We start from the raw sequence: 26001 nt of genomic DNA, 5'->3' as shown, positions 1-26001 counted from the left end.
TAAAAAACTAAAATGGAATACAAATATATGAGGTGTTGTATAATTTTATTTTTGGGACATTGCACCAACTGCTGAGAAATGACTTGGCAAAAAAAAATCCCCTGGTTTCCTATACAGTCCATGCCCTTAAGCACCTGGTTCAGGCCCCATCCTCTAGAGACATCCTCTATTATGTCAGAGACATTGTGTTTTTTCCATCTCACTGATACCTTTTTTTTTCCTCCTCCCAGGTTTAAATAGCGAACCAGGATGAACAGGTGTCACATCTTTACCTGGAAACCTGTCAAGTACATCTGAGGAGCCGGACTCCTGCTGAAAGCCACATCTGAGAATACATACCACCCAACGGAACTGCTGTACCTTATCAACTAGAAACCAAAAAGATCTACAGGTAAGCTTACTTTTGGAAAAATACTAATGGAGCGATTTGTTGTAAAAAAAAAAAAAAAAATGTATGGGTTTATTATAGTTTTATAACTGGAACTCAAATTATTAAGGTAATTAATATAAAAAAAATTATAGAAAAATTTGTGTGAATATTTCAGGAATTGGTTACAGTTAAAATCATTTATAAAAAAAACTGTTTGTTATGATAACTATTTAATTACTGGTGTCATTTTGATTTCAAATTCACGTTTATCTATTACTAGAATTGACTATATTTGAGAAAATAAATAATCATTAGGAACATTTCAGGAAGAATCAGTCAAAAATCAATGTAATTACAAACATTTATGAAATTCCCGGTAAGCTTAGATATATATTCCATAAAAGAAAAAAGAGAAGAAATTAATAGTACACTTTTTTTTTTCCCAGAAAATGATTAACCTTAACCTGAAGCCTAATAGATACAGATAAGATACGATATTTCGCAGTTAACAGCAGCAATATACAACAAGCAAGTATAGAGAAAGAGACAAGTAGAAAAAAAAAACCAAAAATAAGTGAAAGAATGAAATATAAAGAGAAAGTTCAAAATAAAAAATTATATGAAAGGGTCAAAACATGGTATTTGAAATCTCTCTGATGGGACATTTTAGAGACAATTTGACAAATTAGTGTTGCTAAATGACCTACATTTTTACTTTTAAATTTATTTTTGCTTTAGTTGGACCATAAGGGATTATCCAAAACTTTATACTGAAATAAATGTTGGAATGGCAGTCAATTAAAGTTCGCTCTACTGTGTTTTGACCCAAATATAGAATTAAATTAAAAAAATTAAATATCATTTACATATTTACATTATGGTTGCACATGCACTGAGAACCTAGATAGATACATAAATACAGATATGGATCATTTAAGATTTATCCTAGTTATAACAAAATGATTTATTATTGTGAATATACTGTATGTCATAATATACAGTACAATATATGACATTTTTCTTTACTAAAAGGTTCTGCGTCACCCTGTGAAAGTGATCGCCACTGGATATTTACACAACGTTATCACCTCATATTTGCTCTGTTGAATCAACAGTAAATGTTAGCGAGTAACCCTATCGGGACAATGTTTGCCACATCACAGTTTTCAACAGATCAAACAAATGAACTGTTCCACGTCAGCATTAAATACCTGCCAGTCTACAATACGGTTTAAAAAAAAACAAAAAACACCTGCAACCCATGAGTCTTTAAATTCTCAGGAACAGTGTGATGCTTTGGTTGAAGCGTACCTTTACCAAACTATTGAACTACGGTGAACTGTTTTGCTAAATTTATGAATAACTAACTTTGTCCTATCTCTGCAGACATGGACAGCAAACTTGTTTTCACCGCTATGTTTGTGACGCTGTGCTGGATGTGTGTCGGTACCAGAGCACAATCAAACACAACAATGACACCACAAGCAACAACGGCATCAAACGCAACAATGGCATCAAACGCAACAATGACACCACAAGCAACAACGGCGGCGTCAAACGCAACGATGACACCACAAGCAACAACGGCGGCATCAAACGTAACAATGACACCACAAGCAACAACGGCGGCATCAAACGCAACGATGGCACCACAGGCAACAACGGTGGCGTCAAACGCAACGATGGCACCACAGGCAACAACGGTGGCGTCAAACGCAACGATGGCACCACAGGCAACAACGGTGGCGTCAAACGCAACGATGGCACCACAGGCAACAACGGCGGCGTTGAATGCAACGATGGCACCACAGGCAACAACAGCGGCGTCAAACGCAACAATGGCACCACAGGCAACAACGGCGGCGTCAAACGCAACAATGGCACCACAGGCAACAACGGCGGCGTCAAACGCAACAATGGCACCACAGGCAACAACGGCGGCGTCAAACGCAACGATGGCACCACAAGTAACGATGGCGCCAAACGCAACGATGGCACCAGCTACCACCACAGCGCCCCCACTGACGCCTAACACCACAGTCACAGTCCTTCAAGTAAGCGCTCCTTTAAAACTGAGCACAGCAGTTTTGATCAAAAATGTACCTTTATCTTTATCTTTACATTTGCTTCTGAATTTGATCACAGTGCACATCAGGATTTATCTCATCTCCTTTGCAGGATCCCGTCACTAATACCGGATGTGGAACCCAACAGCTCTGTGCAGCTCAGCCCTCTGATTGCAATCCCAACGCAACAGGCTCGTGTTTCTTTCTCGCAGCCAGGCAGACCAGTGGTCAGAACTTTGAGTTTGGGCTTTCAGGGGAGTCTGACGGCTATTTGGCTTGCACCTTGACACCAAGCGGGTCAACGGTATGTTATAACTCACTTACTAAAACACAGCTGAGTGTATAATCAACTTTTAACCCTGAGTTGCTCATGTAGTTTGTATGAGGACATTTACGTGAGATATCTGAGGCAACATATTCTGGTTCCACAGGGAAACGACACCACTTACATCTGTGCAAATGACAACGGAACAGTTGTTTTCATCTCCGCTTTCCGCAACGGCAACACGCTGACTCGAACGAAAGTGAGTGCATCATGGGATGGATCATGCTAACTACTTATTTCCCTACAGTTGGGAACAGGTTGAGCGCTAAACTAATATAAACTTTTTGTGCTCCATAGCTAAATGTGAACAATGTGAAGGGAAGCGTCAATAACAGGACAATCCAGTGCACATTTGCGGCCACTGTGCCAGATACAAGTAGGAGAGCGGCAGGTTTTAGTCTCAGTGTTTCCACTGGATCATTCAACAGCAGTAAGTATATTAAAAACCTACATGCACTGTATTATTGAGCATTTCTTCAAACATTTCAGTGACAGTCTTTGTTTTTTTTTGTACTATCAGCTAATGGTGCACTTGGAACCCCCAATGACCAGATAAGGACCGGTGTTGTAGACCTGACAAACGCTAACCAAACAGTCACCAACAACGTCACCTCAACCAGCTCAACCAACGCAACCACGGCTGCACCCACTCCTGTTGCCACCACAGGCAACGCAAACACACTCCAGCAGTCCATCTCACAAGGTAGGGTTAATAAGTCTGTTTTTCGTGGTATATTTAAGCTTACATCATTGTCTTCAACCCATAAAGACCCAGTGCTAATTTTATGTCAGTTCCCAAAAGAATTTTTCTCTCTATTTAACCTTTCTTAAGTGATTTATCAGCATTTAGTATGATATTATCCTCTGTTTTTTGCAATTTTCACTGTAAATTATATGTTTTCCTATATTTCCCTAATTTAGATCAGGGGTGTCAAACTCATTTTCTTTCTGGGGCCACATTCAGCCCGATACAATCTCCAGTGGGCTGGACCAGTCAAATAATAGCATAATAGCCTATAAATAATGACAACTCCAAATTTTTTAGTGCGAAAAATAACTTTAAATGATGAAACTATTTCTATACAAAAACAAAAACGATGTGAATAATTGGAAAAAAACTGAAATTTCTGAAGAAAAATAAGTACAATTTGATCAATATTAGGCCTCAACTTATGATTTCTACATGTGCATTACAGATCAGATCTACCACGGCACAAAACAGGCAGAATATTGTTAAAATTACACTTATTTTTCTTTAGATATTCCAGGTTGTTCATATTTGTTCCGGTTATTGACATTTTTATTGTTAAAGGATATCAAAATTTAATGTTCTTTGCAATAAATCAAAAACAAAAAAAATGGTGTTGCCATTATCTAGAGGCATAATATCATATTATTTTTCTCATATTAAACCAAGAAGAACATTTGGAGTCATTATTTCTAGGTTATTATGTTGTTATTTTTGAGTTTGATGCCCTTGACTGTTAATATCTTCAGGGTAATTTTGCATTTTGCACTTTGTAAATTCATCTCGCGGGCCAGATTGGAACAATTGTCGGGCCAGTTTTGGCCCCCGGGCCGCATGTTTGACATCTGTGATTTAGAGGTTCATGAAAACTCAAAGTAAATGCAAAAGTTCCATCCATTATCCACCGCTAAATGCAAAAGTTATTAAATCAAAACAGAGAAAACTGTACAAAAAGTGACTTTTTCCGCAAATATATCAATAACTGAATGTAAATCCAAACGTGTTCATCCACTATCATCGCTCAAACTCCATGGGTTTTGCTGGTGAATCAATGTTGTAGAAGATAACTGTGTTTCCACGGTAACTACAGAGCCTCTGAATATCCAAATGAAAAGATGACAAACTGCATTTTAACCAGTTATTTACATGTATTGACAGGATTAATGGATTGATGGTTATTAAACATTTACATCAGTAGATGCTTTTGATCATGGATGTTTGGGTCTTTATGGGTTAAACATCATTAATCTTAATTTTAATTAATCCATAAAGACTCAAATATCTGATAGCAACCAAAACCATCTACTGATCTAAACTGTTTAATACCTGTTGATCCACTAATCCTATCAATACATGTAAATAATTGGTGTAAAATGCAGTTTGTCATCTTTTCATGGTCATCAGATATGACCCATTTGGACGTTCGGAGGTGCCGTAGTGAACATGGAAACACTGTCATCTTCTACAACAGGGGTGTCAAACATGCGGCCCGGGGGCCAAATGTGGCCCGCCAAAGGGTCCAGTTTGGCCCCTGGGATGTTTTTGCCAAGTGCAAAAATTCCAGTCTTAAATTGAATTAAGAAAAAAAAAAAAAAATTAGCTTGAATTAAGGAAAAAATCTTGAATTAAGCCAAAAAAAAAAAAAAAATCTTCAATTAAGTAAAAAAAAAATCTTGAATTAAACCCCCCCCAAAATCTCAAATTTAGCAAAAAATCTTGAATTAAACAGAAAAAAAATCCTCAATTAAGTACAAAAAATCTTAAATTAAGACAAGAAAAATCTTCAATTAAGTAAAAAAAAGTCTTGAATTAAGCCAAAAAAAAAAAATCCTTAAGTAAAAAAAGTCTTGAATTAAGCCAAAAAATATAGAATTAACAACTTAATTTTTTTCTTTGTTTTAGTGCAAAAAAAATAACATTAAATTATGAAAATATTAACATTTACAAACTATCCTGTAACAGTAAAATGTGAATAACCTGAACAAATATGAACAACCTGAAATGTCTAAAGAAAATTACACACAATTTTAACAATTTTTCTTCCTGTTCCTCAGTGTTTAGTGTCTTTGTAGATCTGATCCATAATGCACATGTAGAAATGATAAGTTGAGGAATAATATTGTTAAAATTGCACTAAATTTTCTTATGTTTTTTTTAATTTAAATTGCAGTTTTTTCAGTTTTTTCAGTTTTTTTTTTATGGATAGTTTATAAAAGTAAATATTTTCATAATTTAATGTTTTGGGGTTTTTTTACACTAAAACAAAGACAAAAATTTGGAGTTGTCATTATTTATAGGTTATTATGTTATTATTTTTCTGGTCCGGCCCACTTCAGATCAAATGTAGCTGAATGTGACACCCCTGCTCTACAACATTGATTCACCAGTAAAACCAGTGGAGTTGGATCAATGACAGTGAATGAAGACATTTGTTTTATGTTCAGTTAATAATATGTTAAAAGAGTGATGTGACCAAATTTAGTTATTTCCCATCACAAGAGCAACCTGATGAACTGTTTTGTCCAAAAAGAGTAGTGGAAAAAAACATTTATTTGCATGATGACCAATAAATATTCATTTTTGTTTGTTGTTCTCTCTTCTCTATAGCTATGCTGATCATTTTGGGTGTGCTGAGCCTGGCCATGCTATGAGGAATCTGACACTTCCACGAGTTCATCTGCTAAATTTTAAGCTGTAGAACTGCAACATGTGACAATTCTGCACTGCACAATTGCACAATTCTAATCTGCAGAACCACCACCACCACCGTTCTTTTTCTTGTCTTATATCTGAGTAAATGAAACAGCTTTAAGTTCAGGTTGGTCGATTATTGAAAAAACACTCTCTGACGACATCGTTTAACTAGATTTCAAGGAGCTTTTTTCATACAAATTTAAAGAAAAGATCAACTAATTTTGAAATAATTATTAGTTGGAGCTCATACAACCAGCTCTACATCTACCATAGGGTTTACTATATGTCATATATGCTTGATTTGTTTTTATTTTTTATTAACATACTTTAACAGTGTCAACTCACTGCAAATAGAAATGAAGGAATTGGTTGATTTATGAGCATTCCACTGGTTTCAGATCGTTTTTGCATGTGTGGAAAAAATAGGTTTAATTTTAATATACGTTTTACACTCACGGGACCGCTGGAATCTGTCCTATGAGCTACTTTTTCTCAGGCAAAACCAAAAACTCTCTGCACTAAGAGTAAATCCTGGGGTGATGGCAATTAAAGTGAGCAAACTACAAACCAAACCAAAATGAAGTAAACACATATGTGACTTACCACTAGATGTCACTGTAGATGCCCAATTGTGGTGTCTACGCTTAAACCCACATCACTGACATCTCTTTTAGTGACTATTTACTGTTTTGGGTGATTTTTTTCTGTGACATTGGCTACACAAAACATTTGTCTTTTATTGCTCCCTCACTTGAAATGATGCCAGCTAATAGCAGATGTGTATGTGTTGTTTTTGTTTTGTTTTTAAACCATACTTGGTTAAGTATGAATGCTGAATGAGTGGTTGAGAATGTATTGTCTGTAATTATTGTTGAAGATTCAACAATGTTCTCAGAATGAAGCCTTCACTGGTGGATTGTATGTGTGTGTATGAGGACAAATGCAAATGATGCTTTAAATTATATTAAAAATATGTTGGTTACATTGATTTTGCACAATGCGCTATGCAACAGTTCTGTTGTAATTAATATTTTTTAAATAAACTATTTTAAGAAAATTGTTTTATTTGTGATTAATAAATGTATCATCAGTTTCTCTGAAGGGATGAATAAAGTCTGCGTGTTTCTCCATCTGTACACAGACTGACATTTGTGATCATTTTTGAACATCAGTAGCAAGATAGAGCAAATGTTTTACAACTGGATGTGCACATAGACTGACATACCATTGTCATTTTGCACTTATGTCATTTTGCATCTACATCATAGTGAACATTACAGTATTTTTGGCACCTTGGAGTCTAACTTTTTTTTTTTTGAGTTTCTGGGATTTAAAGGAGTGGTATTTATCTTTTTTTTTTAAATTGAATTAACATTTTCAAACATTTACCTGTGGTCTACATAAACTGTAAATGCTATGCTTGGGTCTGAATTCTTCATTAATTCAACTCCACAGGTCCATCTTCAACCCTATTTCTGAGTAATGACACCAGAAAGGTGGTTTTGAGCGCTGGCCCTTTAAATGCAAATGAGCCACTTCAGGCCCTGCCCCCTCCAGGTTGTTGGCTGTGCTGCTCTGTCCCGTTCAACCAACAACTGAACATTTTCTGTAATCAGCTCGAAGATTGGACATATTTTCAGTATGGACTACAACTGCTGCTGCTGACAAACGTAATTGGAGAAATGCTTGTTGGAAGTCTTGACCTTATATGTGCAAATTGTGATAGGCTAAGTACAAAGGCTGAACCCAAAAGCAAGACCACAAAAATCCAGTAAGGTTTAGTGTTTTTATTAAACACTTTAACAAGTGAACAAATACAACACCGAGAGAATGTTATTTCTGTGAAGTCACTGAGTCCGGGGATAAACGTCTGGGCTTCGGGTGGAAATGGCTGACGACCAGCAAGGCCGAGCCGGGGAAACCCCAACGGAACCCCAACTAGGAGCAAACAGCGGGAGGTCAAAACACAAGCCAGGTCATACACAGGGGAGCAAACTAAACGGCAACGGTACATGGGGGACAAGCAGAACTCACGGTCAGTAATCCAGGCAAAAGGTCGAAGCACAGGTAACCGGTGGAGGCTGAGGTATCAAAGGGAGAAGGCAGAGACAGAGTCGGGTACACGAACCAGGTCGGTGACGAGCAGGCAGGATTGGAACAGGCAGATACGTTGGTCAAAGGTCGAAAACAGGCAGACAAACGAACAGGATCCAAAAACACTGGTGAGTGAGCACAACAAGTTGTAGAACACAAACTGGCAACTAAACAGGGGAAGACTGAGGGTTTAAATACACAGGAGGGCGGGAAGACAATTGGACACAGGTGGAGATAATCAGGGAGGAGTCAGGTAATCAGGGAAAAGGTGAACACGATCAGGGAGAGGAAGTAAAGACAACAGACAAGACACATGAGGGAAACTTAACAAAATAAAACAGGAAATGACAAACAGAACAGACAAGACAGACAAAGTCCAGAAGCCGACATGACACAAATGTCATGATGTAACTAGTTATAGGTGCAACAAATTAAGCAGGAATTAAAACAGGTTGTAGAAATCCACTCAGTTTTTCCAAAATGAATATAAAGATAGCTTTGCAGCACCTGGAGGGTTCAAATTCAAGCTTTTGGAACTATTAGGGTCCAAATACACAAATAAATGAACCAAAGACTAATAAAAGTGGGTTTAGCAAAATATGACCCCTTTAATGGTTTTAACCTGAACGTGGCCGGCAGATATCCTTCGTGTGAACGTGATAATTAGGACAGATTGGGTTGGATTTCTTCTCCCTTGATAACCAACATAGCGGACCCCTAGTGGAAGAATATAAGAAGATAACTATCCCCCTTTGCTTCATTATACAGCAGAGGATTGGGGGGATTTCGGGGATATACCCTTACATACCATAGTGTAAGCCTTGATATCCAACGGAAGGATCTGAACTATTAGCTTAGTTAAATCCGAGGGGATGGGGGTTATAAAATGAGTTATGAAGGTCTAGTAGCTTTAACAAGTGCTTCCTGAGGAAATTGAAGTGCTTTCTAAACAACAACTTCCCACTGAAGGAGTGGTACTGTTATATGTTTTCATATACACTGTTGTCCATAAAGTTGGAATAAAATATTTTTACCTCATCTATCTATCTATCTATCTAGAACATAAGACATTTTATATATACATATTCTCTTCACCCTTTAACCCCTGATGCGTCTGTGGTGAGCATTCTGACATATAATTTATTTTAAATATTCATAAAAATCCAACCTTTGGCTCAAAAGGAAAAATTTCAAAACGTGTTGGTAGAATAGACTTTGTTCTTTCCATAGACATCTGAGCATGCTCAGTGCACCCCCCACTGCCTGTACAATGAGGGCAAAACACAGAGCAGTGAGTGAGAGTGACTAGCTATAAAAATAGATGGTTTGGACTTTTTTTTTTTAGAACACGGTTTTTCTTGTCGTTTTTTGTTTACAGTACTGTTGTGATTTTCATTGATTGATTGATTGATTTTTACTGTGTTTTTACTGAGTTTTGACCATGTAACTATTTTTTGGAGTTCAACCAGGTGCCAAAAAGCAGTTGGACTGATTAAAAAAAAAAAAAAAGAGCCCCAAAACAAAAACTACTGGGCCCAAATTCAAATCCTTGTTGTTGTTCAGTGTGTTCCAGGTCACAGTTCATGTTCAACATCCTAAATCTCTTATTAATGTACATTCTGAGTGTCTTATTTAGTAAAAACCTGTCAAACTTCAATTCCTCTCTTTGTGTTTTTCTGTTATTCCACCTGTTTTGACCCTAAAACACACAGTTAAAACAAAACCACTGAAGAAAAGGAACACAAGCACATACTCACAACAGCTTTAATGACACTGAAACAGACGACAATTCACAGCAGCACGTTTACCTGGAATAATGTCACAGGGGTTAAAGGGTTAAATGATTACAAAACTCATTACACTGCGGCTACTATGAGGAAAAAATAATAATAAAAACTGTACACAATCAATTTCAGTTAATGAGAGAAGTTTGTTGAAAAGCAGAAGAGAGATTTGTTTGGAAAAACTAGATCTCTCTCAGGGTGTGTTGCCATTCATGCAAACAGCACTGCAGATGCAAACTGCAACTTTACATGTTCTCAAATACCAGAACAAAATATCTGTTTGTGACTGGGAATACTCAGAGAAGACTTAACTCTGCATGAGATGTGAACTGAGGAGGTAATAGGTAAATCTGCTTACCGATCAGTATAAAAAACAGCTGAACATTCTAATTTTAATCTGATTTTTCCAAAGCAATGAGTCACATTTTGATCCTAATCGGTAAGTAATCTTGTTTCATTTGGTTTTGTTTTCCAGACACATGATGAATCTAAGTTTATTTGAATTTTAGATGCATTACAGATCCACATAAAGATGCTTTTCATTAAGAAAAATCTTATTATCCTTCATCAAAACACATCTAAGTCTGTCCTCTCTTAATCCAAACAGGCATTTTTTTCACATCTGGTGAACTGGAAGGTGATTTCTTCATTTGTGTGATTTATTTTTGTAGTTTGTATAAATTTTGTTAGAATTGTTTGTTTAACATTCATTGTATTTCAAGGTACTCTCCTCCAAAATGTGGCAATAAATGGGATGGCTACCCAGTCTTCACTGAACAGCAGCTTTGGTGCTCCTCAAAAGGCAATCGATGGCGACAGAAATCACGCTTTGACATCTGGTTCTTGCATCCAAACCAATGAACAGGCCGACCCCTGGTGGATGGTAGACCTTCAGAGAACATATAAGATTGCTGCTGTAATAATAGGGAACAGGGAAGGAACTGAAAACAATCTACATGGTGGCGAAATCTGGATCAGTTCCTCAAAGGACAACAATAGCACTGGAAGATTCAGGTGAGCTCAATACAGATATTGGTAATATCTGAGCCATTTTGAAAGAAATAACACTTTTCCTTTCCCCTCCACTCATTTTTTTTTTCTTTTTCAAACACAGATGTGGAATTATCACCTCCTTTCCCCCAGCAGCAACATTATACTTCCCCTGTAGAGCTACAGAAGGCCGTTTTGTCGGTGTGTTTCTTCCAGGAACCAGGAGGGTTTTAAGTCTCTGTGAAGTGGAGGTGTACTCTGTTGACGACGGTAAAGACAGTGACATGTCATCTTATAGATCTAGTATTCACTCCTCAGGTAGAAGTATAGATACTAGGGTTTAAAAAGACTTCTGTAGGAGTTCAAGTATCAACTCAAGGGTCAAAACAGTATTCGAAATCTCTCTGATGAGACATTTTAGAGACAATTTGACAGATTAGTGTTGCTAAATGACCCACATTTTTACTTTTAAATTAGTTTTTGCTTTAGTTGGTCTATAAGGGATTATCCAAAACAAGGAACTACTTTATATTGAAATAAATGTTGGAATGTCAATCAATTAAAGTTCGGTCTCTGATTGGACATTACTGTGTTTTGACTCTCAAGCTTTTTACTCCAGTAAAAGTGTGGAAGTACTGGTTTCAAAACTACTTAAAGTATAAAAGTAAATATAAAGTATAGATAACCAAAATTTCTACTTAAGTAAGGTAACTAAGTATTTGTACTTCATTACTTGACACCTCTGGTCGCAATATTGCATCGTTGGTGCTTGGAGTCCAAAGTATTCCCATTCATTCCTCAGGTAGAAGTATAGATACTAGGGTTTATAAAGACTTCTGTAGAAGTTCAAGTATCAACTATAGCTTTTTACTCCAGTAAAAGTGTAAAAGTACTGGTTTCAAAAATACTTAAAGTATAAAAGTAAATGTAAGGGACAAAAATGCCATTAGGACAAAAGCTTAGGCGGTGCCACAGGGGAGGGGCCTATAGTGCACTACCCCGCCTCCCAAAAAACATTTGTCTGAAGGCCATAATGATTCTAATGTAATATCGAAATGTAAATGTTAGGAGGAGTAACAAGGCTATTTTTAAAATGTAAGGAGTAGAAAGTACAGATAACTGTGTGAAAATGTAAGAAGTAGAGGTAAAAAGTCGGCTGAAAAATAATTACTCTGGTAACATATAGATAACCAAAATTTCTACTTAAGTAAGGTAACTAAGTATTTGCACTTCACAGGGATGTAACCATGTGAAAATTTCATATCATGGTTATTGTGACCAAAATTATCACGGTTATTATTATTGTCACAGTATTGTTGAAATGTGCTCGAAATGTTCAAAAAGTTTTTGTCTTATACACAACCTGAAATAATTTTACCAAGTTGTATTTTGGAAAAAAAAAAAAACAAAAAACAAAGAAATAAAATAATAGGCACAATGTACTTTCTGTTGGCAGAAACATTCAAATATTAACATGTAAACATCAAACATACAAATGTGCATTAAAGATGGCACCTTATAGGCTTTGTTTGACTATTTTCCATATCACGTTAGTGTTGAAAGTGCACTAATCAAACACGGTTATCATTGTAATTAGAATTTAAACGGTAATACTAACCATTGGGAATTTTACAGCGGTTTATCGTTATACCGGTAATCATTACATCCCAAGTACTTCATTACTTGACACCTCTGGTCACAATACCGCATTGTAGGTGCTTGGTGTCCAAAGTATTCCCATTCATTCCTCAGGTAGAAATATAGATACTAGGGTTTAAAAAGTCTTCTGTAGAAGTTGAAGTATCAACTCAAGCTTTTTACTCCAGTAAAAGTATAAAAGTACTGATTTCAAAACTACTTAAAGTATAAAAGTAAATGTATAGTAAACTAAATATAGTATAGCATAGTAATAGTATAGTAATATAGTATAGCAAACTATTACATGATCAAAAACATTAATTTTAGTTAAAAAAAAAAAAAAAAAAATCTCTCAGTTTTGAATGTCTGAGGTTGCCAGAAATTTGTGATGTTAAATTTGGGTCATGAGCCAAAAAAGTTTGGGAACCACTGTATTAAACCATTGCTTAGGAATGAAAAGACCAGAGGCTAAAGCAGTGTTTTTCAACCTTGGGGTCAGGACCCCACGTGGGGTCACCTGGAATTCAAATGGGGTCACCTGAAATTTATAGTAACTGATAAAAAAAAAAACCAACAACTTACTAATAAAACAATATATGGTGAGTTGAGAGACAAACCCAATCCATAACAGACATGACAAACTGTGAAGCTGAAACTAAAGCACTGTGGTTCTGTTTATCTGTCAAATGTTCATTGTGGTCGGTTTCAGATGCTGCAGCTCTTGCATAATTCATAGTTTGAGTTCTTGTTTGTTCAGGATTAATTGTCAGCCTTGTAAATCCAAGCTGGACTGACTGTACATATCCTGACCAAGGAAAGTAAAACTCTCACTTTGTGCTGTAATCTACACCTGGATTTTCTGCCTCTGTCCATAATGATATACATTATATAGACTAAATGTCGTCTAAAATTAACATCTATTTGCAATATAGTATAGCAAACTATTACATGATCAAAAACTGATTAATTTTAGCAACAAAAAAAAAAGTCTCCATTTTGAATGTCTGGGGTCACTAGAAATTTGTAATTTTAAAATGGGGTCACGAGTCAAAAAAGGTTGGGAACCACTGGGTTAAAGGGTGACGTTGGAAGTAACCATCATTATTGTGACAACAACCAAACCCAGGGATCTAACCAAGTGTCTGTTTATGTTTCAAGCATTTCCTACACCCAACGTGGCACTGAGAGGAGAGGCCGCCCAATCGTCAACGCTCTCTTTTGCCGCTGCATTCAAAGCCATTGATGGGAGAAGGAACTCGTTCTACACCAAAGGGTCCTGCAGCCACACTGCAGAGGGTGAGACCAGTCCGTGGTGGAGGGTGGACCTGCTAAGAACCTTTATAATCACATCTATCAAAGTGACCAACAGAGGCGACTGCTGTGCCGAGAGACTAGACGGAGCTGAGATACGGATCGGAAAATCTCTTCACAACAATGGAAACGACAACCCCAGGTGATGACAGGCGTTTGCATACATACACACATAGTTTTCCACCTTAGGTTTGTTAACCACAACCACAGAAGCATTCACTCTTTCCCTCCCAGTTTTGCATAATGTTTGTGTTTCAACCCATTAGAGTAATTCTGTAGCATTGCATAATAGGACTTTCTAGTATTTTAGACTTTGTTGCAAACAAGGAAGTAATTTCTGATGCAAATAATAAACCAACTGGTTAATCAAGTTCTTGCAAAACCACATCACTAACAACCTTCACTATGTTTCCTTTCGTATGTAATTATTTGCGCTAAACTTTTTTATTAAAGGGGTCATATTTTGCTAAACCCACTTTTATTTGTCTTTGGTTTATTTATTTGTGTATTTGGACCCTAATAATTACAAAAGTTTGAATTTGAACCCTCCAGGTGCTGCAAAGTTATCTTTATATTCATTTTGACAAAAATCAAGTGGATTTCTACAACCCGTTTTAATTCCTTTCTAATTTGTTACGTCTATAACTAGTTACGTCATGACATTTACACAAATAAGGTCAAGACTTCCGATGAACATTTCTCCGAATATGCCATAATTGTTTGTCAGCAGTAACGGTTGTAGTAAAAACCGAAAATATGTTCAAACTTCAAGCTGATTAGCTAAAATGTTCAGTTGTTGGTTGAACGGGACAGAGCAGCACAGCCAACAACCTGGAGGGGGTGGGGCCTGAAGTGGCTCATTTGCATTTAAAGTGCCAGCGCTCCAAACCACCTTTCTTGTGTCATTACTCAGAAATAGGGTTGAAGATGGACCTGTGGAGTTGAATTAATGAAGAATTCAAACCCAAGCAGAGCATTTACTGTTTATTTAGACCACAGGGAAATGTTTGAAAATGCATAATTCCATTTAAAAAAGCAAAATATCATTCCTTTAAATCCCAGAAACTCAAAAAAAAAGGGGATAATTAGACTGCAAGGTGCCAATAATGCTGTAATGTTCACTATGATGTAGGTGCAAAATATGTGCACACGATGCAATTATACTGGGCGCCAGTTGTAAAACATTTGCTGTATTGTGCTACATTTATGGTTTATGCAGACCACAGGGAAATGTTTTAAAATGCATAGTTCCATTTAAAAAAAGCAAAATATCACTCCTTTAAAAAATAATATTAAAACATTGTGCAAAACAGGATAAAGTGTTATACAATATAGCATTAAAGTAAACAAAAAGCTTAATATTTTGTCAATGTGATATGACTGATGTACGCCACTTTGAACTGGTGTGTTATCTGTATGCATTATAAGCTTTCCGCATGTACATTCATGCCACGTCAAATACCACGCACTGAGGGTTATGGTTATGTGAACCGGAGATCTTGGCGTAAACTCTCACACGATCAAATGGTGCTGAAGAACACACGAAAGATGGAAAATGTGTACGTATAGCACACCAAATGCTGTAAAAACTGCCATGACATACAATACAATGTCATGGGATCAGTCTCTATTTTGTACAGTTTTTTTTTAATCAGTGCAATCAAAATAAAGACCAAAATGGCTTAACCGTGTATTTTTGGATTTTTATGGAAAGATGCAAGAAGTTTAAGTCATTTGATTTTTTTTTTTTACTTTCAATTAGAGCGACTATTTACTTTATGTTATGCTCTGAAACCCTGCAAATATTTAATCAACCAACTGAATGTGAGGCGATCAGATCTCAACAAACAAAATATGTTTCCAAAGGACATGCTATAGCTTAAGAAAACACAAACTGTAAACTCTGCAGATTCTCCATATGTGAAAGCTTCCACCTAGACGAAGAATAACGCATAAAGAAAGCTGAAGTTTCACAATCTTCCATAAACTAACTCCTAATATTCTCAGGACAGAACTGAAATGCATAGAAATGAGCATTTTCTCATGGCAATTTCCTCAAAATTCTGTTTAATTTGTGATGCATTTGAGTGGGAATGTGTGTGTAATCTGCTTGAACTGATGAACTTACTTCAACCAACTTCAATCCATTAGTTCAATGCAACTGTGGAAAGGTATCATGATGTGGGAAAAGCGATAAAAGGTACAGTCATATGAGAAAATCAACGTGATATTATGACTCGCGTTAATATACCATAAATTCCGGACTATAAGCCGCTACTTTTTTCCCATGCTTTAAACACTGCGGCTTATACTCCGACGCGGCTTATACGACGATTTTACCTTATATCCTGCCACACCCCAGGGAAGAATCTGTCTATTGTTACCAGGTATGCAGGAATGGATAACATTAACAACTTAACCTTTATAAAGTTAATATTAACACACACAAAAGGGGAACTTTTAAGGAAAAATAGTAAACCTTCAAATGTTAATATTGTTTCACAAATATACAAAACAAAATTCTGAATGAAAACACCCAATAAAGCTCTCCAGAGACCGTCATAAATTTAAAGCATCTCAGAATTAATGCGCACGTCGTGCGTAATGTTAAATGAAAATGATATTACAACAGACGTAATTACTTGTTTTTAATCTTTATATTTTAAAAATAAATTAAAAGTCCTACTCTAACGAAAAACAAAAATTTGTTCACTTTCAAGTGTCTTTCAAGTCATTTTAAGTCCGTGAATCCACAGCCAGCGCAAAAGCAAGTCAATCCTGTATCGGCACGAATCCAAAGGAAACCCCGATAAGTCCACAGACAAAAAAAAAAGAAAGAGAAAATGTGCTTTTATTACTAACCTTTTATTGACTCGTTTTTTGTCTTTTGTTTTTTAATCATCATATTAACAACAAATCAACCCATAGATATGACAGCAAGCTCACACATATCAGACCCATTTACATACAGGGAATAATTTCATTTGAACTCAAAGAAAACCTTTATCCAATTACCGTCCAGTTTTGACGCAATGAAAAAAAAGGTTCCACTCGGTCCCATAGACTCTCATAGAAGCCAGGCTTCAACGGGGAAATGCATTGACCATAGATCGTATGAGGAAACGGCGCAACGGGAATGTACACTGAACAAAAATATAAACGCACCACTTTTGTTTTTGCTCCCATTTTTCATGAGCTGAACCAAACCTAAAACTTTTTCTATGTACACAAAAGGCCTATTTCTCTCAAATATTGTTCATAAATTTGTCTAAATCTGTGTTAGTGAGCACTTCTCCTTTGTCCTTTGCTGAGATAATCCATCCACCTCACAGGTGTGGCAGATCAAGACGCTGATTAGACAGCAGGATTATTGCACAGGTGTGACAGGCTGGCCACAATAAAAGGCCACTCTAAAATGTGCAGTTTTACTGTATTGGGTGGTCCAGGGGGGTCAGAAAACCAGTCAGTATTTGGTGTAACCACCATTTTCCTTGCACAGTCTTCTTCATGAATTCTCTGAAACAACTTTGGAGATGGCTTATGGTAGAGAAATGAACATTCAATTCACAAGCAAAAGCTCTGGTGGAGATTCCTGAAGTCAGCATGCCAATTGCATATTCCCTCAAAACTTGTGACATCTGTGGTATTGTGCTGTGTGATAAAACTGCACATTTTGGAGTGGCCTTTTATTGTGGCCAGCCTAAGGCACACCTGTGCAAAAATCATGCTGTCTAATCAGCATCTTGATATGCCACACCTGTGAGGTGGATGGATTATCTCAGGAAAGAAGAAGTGTTCACTAACACAAATTTAGACAGATTTGTGAGCAATATTTGAGAGAAATAAACCTTGTGTGTACACAGAAAAAGTTTTAGATCTTTGAGTTCAGCTCATGAAAAATGGGAGCAAAAACAAAAGTGGGGCATTTATATTTTTGTTCAGTGTATGAGAAGTGAACAACATGGAGTCTGATGATTTGTGATAAAGCTGATTCTGAACAAACTCGTCTGTGAGATGAACGCGTTTTAACACATGCGTAGTCAATGAAATGTCAACACAACCAAACATATTTAACCATTTAATTTTCGTAATGATAGGGGAAGCCGGGCTTCTCTTGCAGTCTGTGAGAAATCACCACTGGTGGACACCCGCGGCTTATAAACCGGCGCGGCTTATACGTGTACAAAATTGATTTTCTTTCTAAAATTAGGGTCCGCGGCTTATATTCAGGTGCGGTCTATAGTCCGGAATTTACGGTACACGCCACTTTTAATTGGCATGTTATCTGTGCGCATTATAAGCTTTACACTTGTATGTTCACACTGTGTCAAATACCACGCACTGAGGGTTATGGGTACATGAACCGGAGATTTTGGTGTAAATTGACACACGATCAAATGCCATTGAATAACACGCGAAAGGTCGAAAATGCCAGAAGAACTGGCGTGACATACAACGCAATTTCATGAGAAAACTGTACTTAGAGAATCTCAATTGTCAAATGCAGACGTCTTTCTGACTGCTCTACTGTCAGGTGTGCAACCATCTCCCACATAAGACCTGGAAAAACCCTTACGATCCACTGTGACAATGGCATGATGGAGGGTCGCTATGTCAACATGGTTATCCCCGGAAACGGAAAGACCCTGACCCTGTGCGAAGTGGAGGTGTATGCTACTCCGAAAGGTATAGCAATCACTGACTGGATTACACACAGTGAAACCAACCATTTGACATTTGTTCACTCACTGTATTTTTTCTTTTTTTGTTTCAATTGTTAGTGGCGCCTCTACAAAATGTAGCCCTTTGGAAAACAACAGCACAGGTGTCAGCATATCAGGAACATCATGCAAATGGAAAAGTGATTTCGGGGGATTCTGCTAAGGCTGTTGATGGGTGTCGACTTTTAAATTTTGTACAAAATTGCTGTGTCCATACATTAGAACATAATAACCCCTGGTGGTTTGTAGACCTGGTGTCTGTGCATAAGGTCAGTGCTGTCACTATATATAATAGACAAGACTGCTGCGCTGAAACACTCATAGGTGCAGAAATCCGAGTTGGGAACAAAAGATACTTCCATGACCACAGTAACCCTAGGTAAGACATGACACCTCCAAACTGAAATACATGTCAATAATTTTAAAAAGCGGTTCAGCGGTCACTTATCAATACCACTAATAAGTAAAACTTTGTTAAACTGATCAATTCTTCTTTCCATAAGATGTGACGTTATCTCAGCTGTGGTGGTAAAAAAACAAAGCGTCACCTTCCAGTGTCCAGACATGGAAGGGCGTTATGTCAGTGTGGTCAACCCAGGAACCAGTAAGCTTATAGAGATGTGTGAAGTGGAGATCTATGCTTCTCCAGTGGGTAGGTCACATGTTCAAATGATGGATCAAATGATGTTTCAAGACTAATATCTTTTAAGGGGGCCATACACTGCGATTATTTCGATCGTTGCACGCAGCTCTATCTCAAACTGTGTGAATCAATGGTAAAGTCAGACTCACGATTCATGTTCTCACACTGTACGGACCGATGCTCGTATGCGACCTGACTGCTCACACTGTAGGACCATACACCAGAGGACGCACCACATGTTCGAGTGTTGCATCCAGAAATACCAAGGAATCTGGAAGTGCATAGACGATTGTGTATTGGCGAGAATCACGAAATGGTAGTGCTAAACAAAAACCAACGAGCTGCTTTGGCAATATGTGCCATTATCTGCGGGGAATCAAAAAAGAACAAAAGAGGACGACGTGTTTGGTGCAGGAATTGGTTGTCCAGACGTGGACAGTATGGGCTGTCAATCCTACAGCAAAGGGAACTACAGGGTGAGTCAGAAAAAACCCTCTTTCCATTTAAAGAAATTGTACTGCTAAAACGGAAACACTGATTTTTCTTTTGACCATGCAGTCATATTGATGTGGTTATTGAGCATGTCTCGTGATGTAGTCATAGATTTATTGCATTGCATAAGAGAGAGAAGGTCCATTGTTTATTGGGCACTGAAATACCTGCCAACACAATGTATACCACAGTGAACAAACTTGAAATTGACAACAATTACAGGTGTCGAGGCTTTGCTTTCACACTCAGGACACAGGCCTACATGACAGTGCCCAGGGAGTTTTCATCATGGCAAGACCACAGCAATTGCAGGTATTATTTCCTCATCGAGTTGTCTGTTTGGGTCAGGAGAGAGAGTGGCCACCTAGATCCCCGGACTTGACCCCCCTTGATTTTTTCTTGTGGGGGTATCTTAAAAACCGTGTGTATCAGACTGTTCCACAAACTCTTCAGGAACTCCGAAATCGCATCATGGCTGAAATCCAAGCCCTACGACGAACACGAATGGCGAGAAGAGCTGTGTTAGAGATACGACAATGAGCACAGATTTGCATCAATCTGAATAGTAGCCAGGTTGAAGGTCGTGCCAGACGACTTCGTTGAGACAAAACATTTTGATGGCGAGTAAACATGCTGTAATGGTTGACAATTTCAATTTCATTCACGGTGGCATAAACTGTGTTGGGAGATATTTCGGTGCACAATAAACAATGGACATTCCCTCTGTTATGCTATGCCATAAATCAATGATTCAATCACCAGACATGCTCAGTAACCACATCAATATGACTGTATAATCAAAAGAAAAATAAGCATTTCCATTTCAGTGGTACAATTTCTTTAAATGAAAAGAGCGTTTTTTCTGACTCACCCTGTAGAGGTAAGGTGCAAAAGCTAAATTGCACTAGGCCAATAGCCAGCTGCTGTAAGCTTAGAATTAGCTTACAGTAGCTGGCTATTATTGTATTCGCGCATGCACAGTATGAGAATTTGATGCACATCAGCTCATGGCACTGCTTTGACAGTACGATACCCTCACAAGGAGCGACCACACGATTGCTGGTCGTGAGGTGGTCATTGCTTCTCTTTACCCCATGTACACTGCACAAAGTACGACACACGATTAGAAGCACATCTGGCCCAATCCCAGAAATAGTCGCACGCATGAGAAATCGTCTCTAAAATTGCACAGTGTATGGCCGCCTTTAGAGGAATTATTCAAATTCCCTCTCTCCCGTGCCAGCTGACATCACTCCTTCTGTACCGCCACCTCCTGCTGGTCCGGTTCTCCCTCTTCCCTCTGTGAGCCTGCTGCTTGGAGGCAGGAATGTGACGCTGGTGTTTGCCAAGCTTTGCTGGTCTGATGCGCTGATCTACTGCAGACGACACCACTGGGACCTGCTTAGCCTCCACAGCGAAGAAGAGCAGAATGAGGTGGAGGATCTGCTGAGCCGCAGTCCGGTCCTGCTCACAGATTATGTCTGGGTTGGATTGCGCCGGTACACTATATAGTTGGTATTTTTTTAGAGATTTAATAGATGCTCTTATTGAGAGAATTACACTGAAAAAAAAATTGAGGGTGTTATTTACTTAGGAAAACTTAGGAAAGTATTTACACTTAGAATTGTAAGTAAATTCTACAAGGGCGATCATCAAGTAATATTTACTTGTGGGCATACATTTATTTTACCAGCAAACTTCAGGTAATTTACTGATGATTATTAATATGGTCATTGAATTTTACTTTCTCCTTCTTTGTAAGTTTTACTTCGACTCTGACTGCTTCAAACTGAAAAATGCTAATGCTAATGCACCTAAAGCTAAAGGCTTTTCAAGGTAATTTTTAAACACTGTGACACTATAGTAGATCAAAGTTACGGGAGAGTGAACATTGATTGCACTTCTCAGATCCCAATATACCACACACTTATAAAAAGACAGTGGCATTTACTTCTACTTAACATGTGCAAAACAGTATAGACTGTATGACAGCAGCACAGACTGTTGAGTCCTGGCGTCAAACTGAAATATTCCTTCCACCCAGTTAACTCTGCTACTCGCCCCTATAGGCAGAACATGAGTCATAGAACTACAGAAGGCACGACAGCAACCTGCTTTTAACAGATATTTAAAACTTGCAAGGTAGCGCACTGTGAAAAAAGGTAAACGACACGCACATCCAAAAATAGGAGGTGTGTGGGATCCCAAAAATTAACCATGAAAAAATAAAGGAAGGTCCGCACAACCTGTGAGCTCCTAAACCATTTATTCAGCTACGTGATGTTTCGGGCCGAGGCCCTTCATCAGACTGAGGACAGACAAACTTACACAGGTGTTTTATATGCAGCGTCTAATCACAACACCCGACCTGCTCTTCTAAGATGACGTATATTGCATATCACGTGCTATTGTGGTCAGACACTGCATATAAAAAACCTGTGTAATTTGTATTTGTGGACATTTGAAATGTTTGACTCTTGATCATTTATAATTGATCATATGTTTGAAAAGTTTTAAAAGATTTTTTTCTGTTACTCCAAAATGATGTATATTGCAGGTCACGTGTTGTGATTAGATGCTGCATATAAAACACCTGTGTAAGTTTGTCTGTCCTCAGTCTGATGAAGGGCCTCGCTCCGAAACGTCACGCAGCTGAATAAATGGTTTGGGAGCTCACAGGTTGTGTGGACCTTCCTTTATTTTTTCTAGGTAGCGCACTGTCACATGACTCAGTGACACTGTAAACTACGTGAGTCACATGACTCGGCATAAACTGCCCCCATTACGATCAGTGTGGCTCGCTACTATACTTTTTCTAATTTTTATTAATGGACAATATGTAAGTAACATTTACACATCAGGTAACATATTTCTTCTGCAGTTTAAATTGCCGATTAAAACTTTCAAAAAAGGTTCATATGCATTGACTACAACCTTTGAATATTATGTGAAAATACATAATACACCTTACTCTTCCCACACAGTTTATTTATTACACGAATGACAGATTTAGTTTTACTTGAATAATTCTGGTTCTCACTGATACTTACAATTAGAAAATAAAAATGGTGACAGTTAACCTAATAAATATTACTACACCAAAAAAAAACATTTTTGTCAGTGTAGACTCAGTGAGCTGTCGTTGTGTGTGTTAGCACAGAGTTTCCAAAGATTGGGCCCATGTTTTAACCCTTTATAGGGCACTCATAGAAATACTCTGAAATCCAAAATTTCAACCTTAGTTTTTCGTTGGGGGACCTAACAAGACAAGAGTAAGAAAACTGGTTCCTTACTCTTAAGTGGCAAAAAACTCCAAAACAAACAAGAAGTTAATATTAAAAAATACAGGAAAAACACATGTAAGGCTGAAGGAACATGCATTTTACAACATTAGAACATCACTTTTAGAGCATTACAACATCAGTGCTGATCCAGACCCCTGTCCACATCCACATTATCCCTTTGAACATCATTCCTTACATCAGTACCATTACTTCATGGTACCTAACAAAGCAGGTACACTCACTGTACCTCATTATAACAACATTATGAATATTATATTCCATCTCTGCAAACTGTTACACGTGATAAACAATGGTGACCTTTTAACCACAGGCTTTATCGATGAAGCATGAGAAGAGACAATTTTCTTGACCATTTTTATTACTATTTTTGCATCAACTGATAATGTTATCTTGGACATCTTGATCCACTTTTTCACCGAAATACACATTCGATACAAATCTTTCTTTTATTCATCTAAAATACTTTAAACATGAGACAGAGTAAGTGCTTTTAGGCAGCGTTAATGGGTTTCATTAGTAAAACAGTCAAGTACAATTAAAGTACAATTATTAGATTAATACAAAGGGGCCTCTGTCTGAAATGTTTCTGGAATGCTTGAATGGTATATTTAATTTTGGTGACCCACTTGTAAGCCACAACTAGGGCTGCACGATATTTGAAAAAAATTACATTGGGATTTTTTTTAACCCTGCAATATGTATATTGCTATATGAAAAAATACTCAGGAGGATATGACAGCTGTGTAAACATCACCTATTAGAGAAAGAGCCCACTTTAACTCCCCCTTTAACTACCCCAGGAGAGAATACAAATCACCCCTCCTCATTGATCTACTGTGTGAAGGCATCTCCTCAATACCTCAAAGAGCAAGCAATAAGAGTTTATCAGCAAGTCAAACCCTTTGTCTTAAAAACATATTTCTGTTAGGGATGTCCTGATCCGATCTACAGATTGGTATCAACTGCCGGTCTGGCCTTTTTTTTAGAAGATGGGATAAGATTAGGGCTGCATGACACTGAAAAAAACTGACATTGCAATTTTTTTAACCCTGCGATATATATTGTGATATGAAAAAATCCTCCTGAAGGATATAATATTTGTGTGGTGCTGACATAAATGATCAAACAAATTAGTTGTGTTTCCTCTTGCTGTGCCAACAGGTGCAAGACACTATCAACACAGAACACATGTTTCAGTATCATCCTTCTTCTAGCCGAAATAATTCCAGATAACTGATGTTGCTTTTCTTTTTGACACCAAGTCTTAGTTTTTGGGGATTTTCTCTCGTTTGTTGCTTATTTTTCAGTGTTGTTACCAGCGACTCCTCATGTGTAGGGGCGTGGTCTGCTTCAGCAAACTGATTAAGAACAGTTTTCATTGGTGGATCACTGTACCCAGGTGGAAATTAGATGAGAACACGTTGAGTTCATTTGCCTCCTACGTTTCAGGACTGTTGCGCACACGTACATTGTGATGATGAAGCTCAAACAATATATTGTGCAGCTCTAGCCAAAACCCACCCTTTGGCAATGGATGTATTAGGGTTTTAACTTAACTTAAGACATGAAGTTTCCTGCCCTTTGATTTCCATACAGTCCAAGTGCTTGTCCATTTGAATTTTGCAAATTTCCTTTAAAAACCCATGTCTTAGTCAAATTTTGTTTGCCCATATCTTTGCATCGGTGTCATTCCTAGACAAACACGTCTGAAGGCTTCCTAAACAGTTCTTTGCAGCGCTGTAGTCCATGACAAACATCGAAGCAAAGTGAAGTTGAACATTAAATCATTAAATAAACCATGTTTCGGGGTGTTGAGTGGTGATTTAGAACACTGAAATAACTTATGTTCAATCTTTTTTGTCAGATTATTAATGAAAGACAGTTGGTTCTGGATGTCTGGAGGTTCAATGACCTTTACTAAATGGTTGAAACATCCACCAACTAAACTGTATTCACACTCCTGTGGAGCCATGGCCAGCAGAGAGCTCTACTCCTGGGAGAACCGGCCTTGTGAGCAGCCCCTACACTTCATCTGCCAAACAGGTTGGTTTTGTACTCCTGATACTTAATATGTAATTATTGTATGTGTAACAGCAATTTCCTGACAAGCCTTTTCTTTCTCTTTAGCTGATGAGAATGGATCACAACTGCAAAGAATCTACTTCTACAGCTCCAGCACGAAGCCATAGGAAGGCTGAAATATACGCTCTGAAAGCAGATTTGAAATCTTTCTGTTCCCATAATAGCACAGGTGTCAAACATGCGGCCCAGGGGCCAAATCCAGCCCACTAAAGGATCCAATCTGGCCCGTCGGATGGATTTGTGAAATACAAAAATTACACTGAAGATATTAACAATCGAGGATATCAAAATAATTTTAATTCAGATTCCACCAACAGACCAATTAGATATCAAGTGGGTCAGAACCAGTAAAATACTATCATATTAAACCTATATAAATAATGAAAACAGCAAATTTTATCTTGGTTTTAATGTAAAAAAGTAAAATTTCATGAAAATGTTTATATTAAAAAACTTTTAATTTACAAAAAATGTGAAAACCTGAAATGTCTTAGGATAAGTAAATGCAATTTTACCAATATTCTGCCTGTTATTAAATGTTTTGTGCATTTGTAACTGTAATGTAAGTTTTAATGCACATGTGTAAATGATAAACTGAGGTACAATATTGTTAAAATTGCATTTGTTTTTGTAAGACATTTCCAGTTGTTCATGTTATACAGATTTTTGTAGATGTTAACATTATCATAATTTAATTTTAATTTTCACTGTTATTTTTTTTACTGGTCCGGCCCACTT

The 26001-nt window shown here is 37.4% G+C and overlaps 2 protein-coding genes and 2 long non-coding RNA genes across 4 annotated transcripts; all 4 read left to right on the top strand.

Annotated features, from left to right (window-relative positions):
* Positions 1-231: 231 nt before the first annotated feature.
* On the top strand, positions 232-2137 carry LOC115438191 (uncharacterized). The gene is made up of 2 exons (XR_003938044.1): positions 232-391; positions 1757-2137. It is a non-coding gene; the product is annotated as an uncharacterized LOC115438191 (long non-coding RNA).
* A 1-nt stretch (position 2138) lies between these two features.
* On the top strand, positions 2139-7339 carry LOC115438190 (putative ferric-chelate reductase 1). The gene is made up of 6 exons (XM_030161624.1): positions 2139-2424; positions 2549-2740; positions 2868-2960; positions 3059-3191; positions 3282-3464; positions 6117-7339. Exons 1-6 carry the CDS (start codon positions 2170-2172, stop codon positions 6158-6160), a joined length of 900 nt encoding a protein of 299 aa, XP_030017484.1. The 5' UTR covers positions 2139-2169; the 3' UTR covers positions 6161-7339.
* Positions 7340-10422: 3083 nt separating this feature from the next.
* On the top strand, positions 10423-10890 carry LOC115438192 (uncharacterized). Its single transcript, XR_003938045.1, has 3 exons — positions 10423-10520; positions 10689-10718; positions 10804-10890. It is a non-coding gene; the product is annotated as an uncharacterized LOC115438192 (long non-coding RNA).
* Positions 10891-11037: 147 nt separating this feature from the next.
* Positions 11038-25463, top strand: LOC115438966 (uncharacterized). Its single transcript, XM_030162861.1, has 9 exons — positions 11038-11095; positions 11228-11341; positions 13868-14162; positions 18555-18706; positions 18802-19120; positions 19245-19393; positions 21120-21375; positions 25046-25224; positions 25309-25463. Exons 1-9 carry the CDS (start codon positions 11038-11040, stop codon positions 25368-25370), a joined length of 1584 nt encoding a protein of 527 aa, XP_030018721.1. The 3' UTR covers positions 25371-25463.
* The last annotated feature ends 538 nt before the right edge of the window (positions 25464-26001 follow it).

Source organism: Sphaeramia orbicularis, chromosome 18, assembly GCF_902148855.1.
Source record: "Sphaeramia orbicularis chromosome 18, fSphaOr1.1, whole genome shotgun sequence".
NCBI lineage: Eukaryota > Metazoa > Chordata > Actinopteri > Kurtiformes > Apogonidae > Sphaeramia > Sphaeramia orbicularis.
This window is presented reverse-complemented; position numbering and strand designations above follow the sequence as displayed.

Coding starts and splice junctions, on each gene's coding strand:
- LOC115438966 (XM_030162861.1), top strand. CDS start 11,038: ATGGTGGCGAAATCTGGATCAGTTCCTCAAAGGACAACAATAGCACTG. Junction 14,163..18,554: donor AATGGAAACGACAACCCCAG/GTGATGACAGGC, acceptor CTCTACTGTCAG/GTGTGCAACCATCTCCCACA. Junction 21,376..25,045: donor GTCTGGGTTGGATTGCGCCG/GTACACTATATA, acceptor CTTTTTTGTCAG/ATTATTAATGAAAGACAGTT.
- LOC115438190 (XM_030161624.1), top strand. CDS start 2,170: ATGGCACCACAGGCAACAACAGCGGCGTCAAACGCAACAATGGCACCA. Junction 2,425..2,548: donor CCACAGTCACAGTCCTTCAA/GTAAGCGCTCCT, acceptor TCTCCTTTGCAG/GATCCCGTCACTAATACCGG. Junction 2,961..3,058: donor ACACGCTGACTCGAACGAAA/GTGAGTGCATCA, acceptor TGTGCTCCATAG/CTAAATGTGAACAATGTGAA.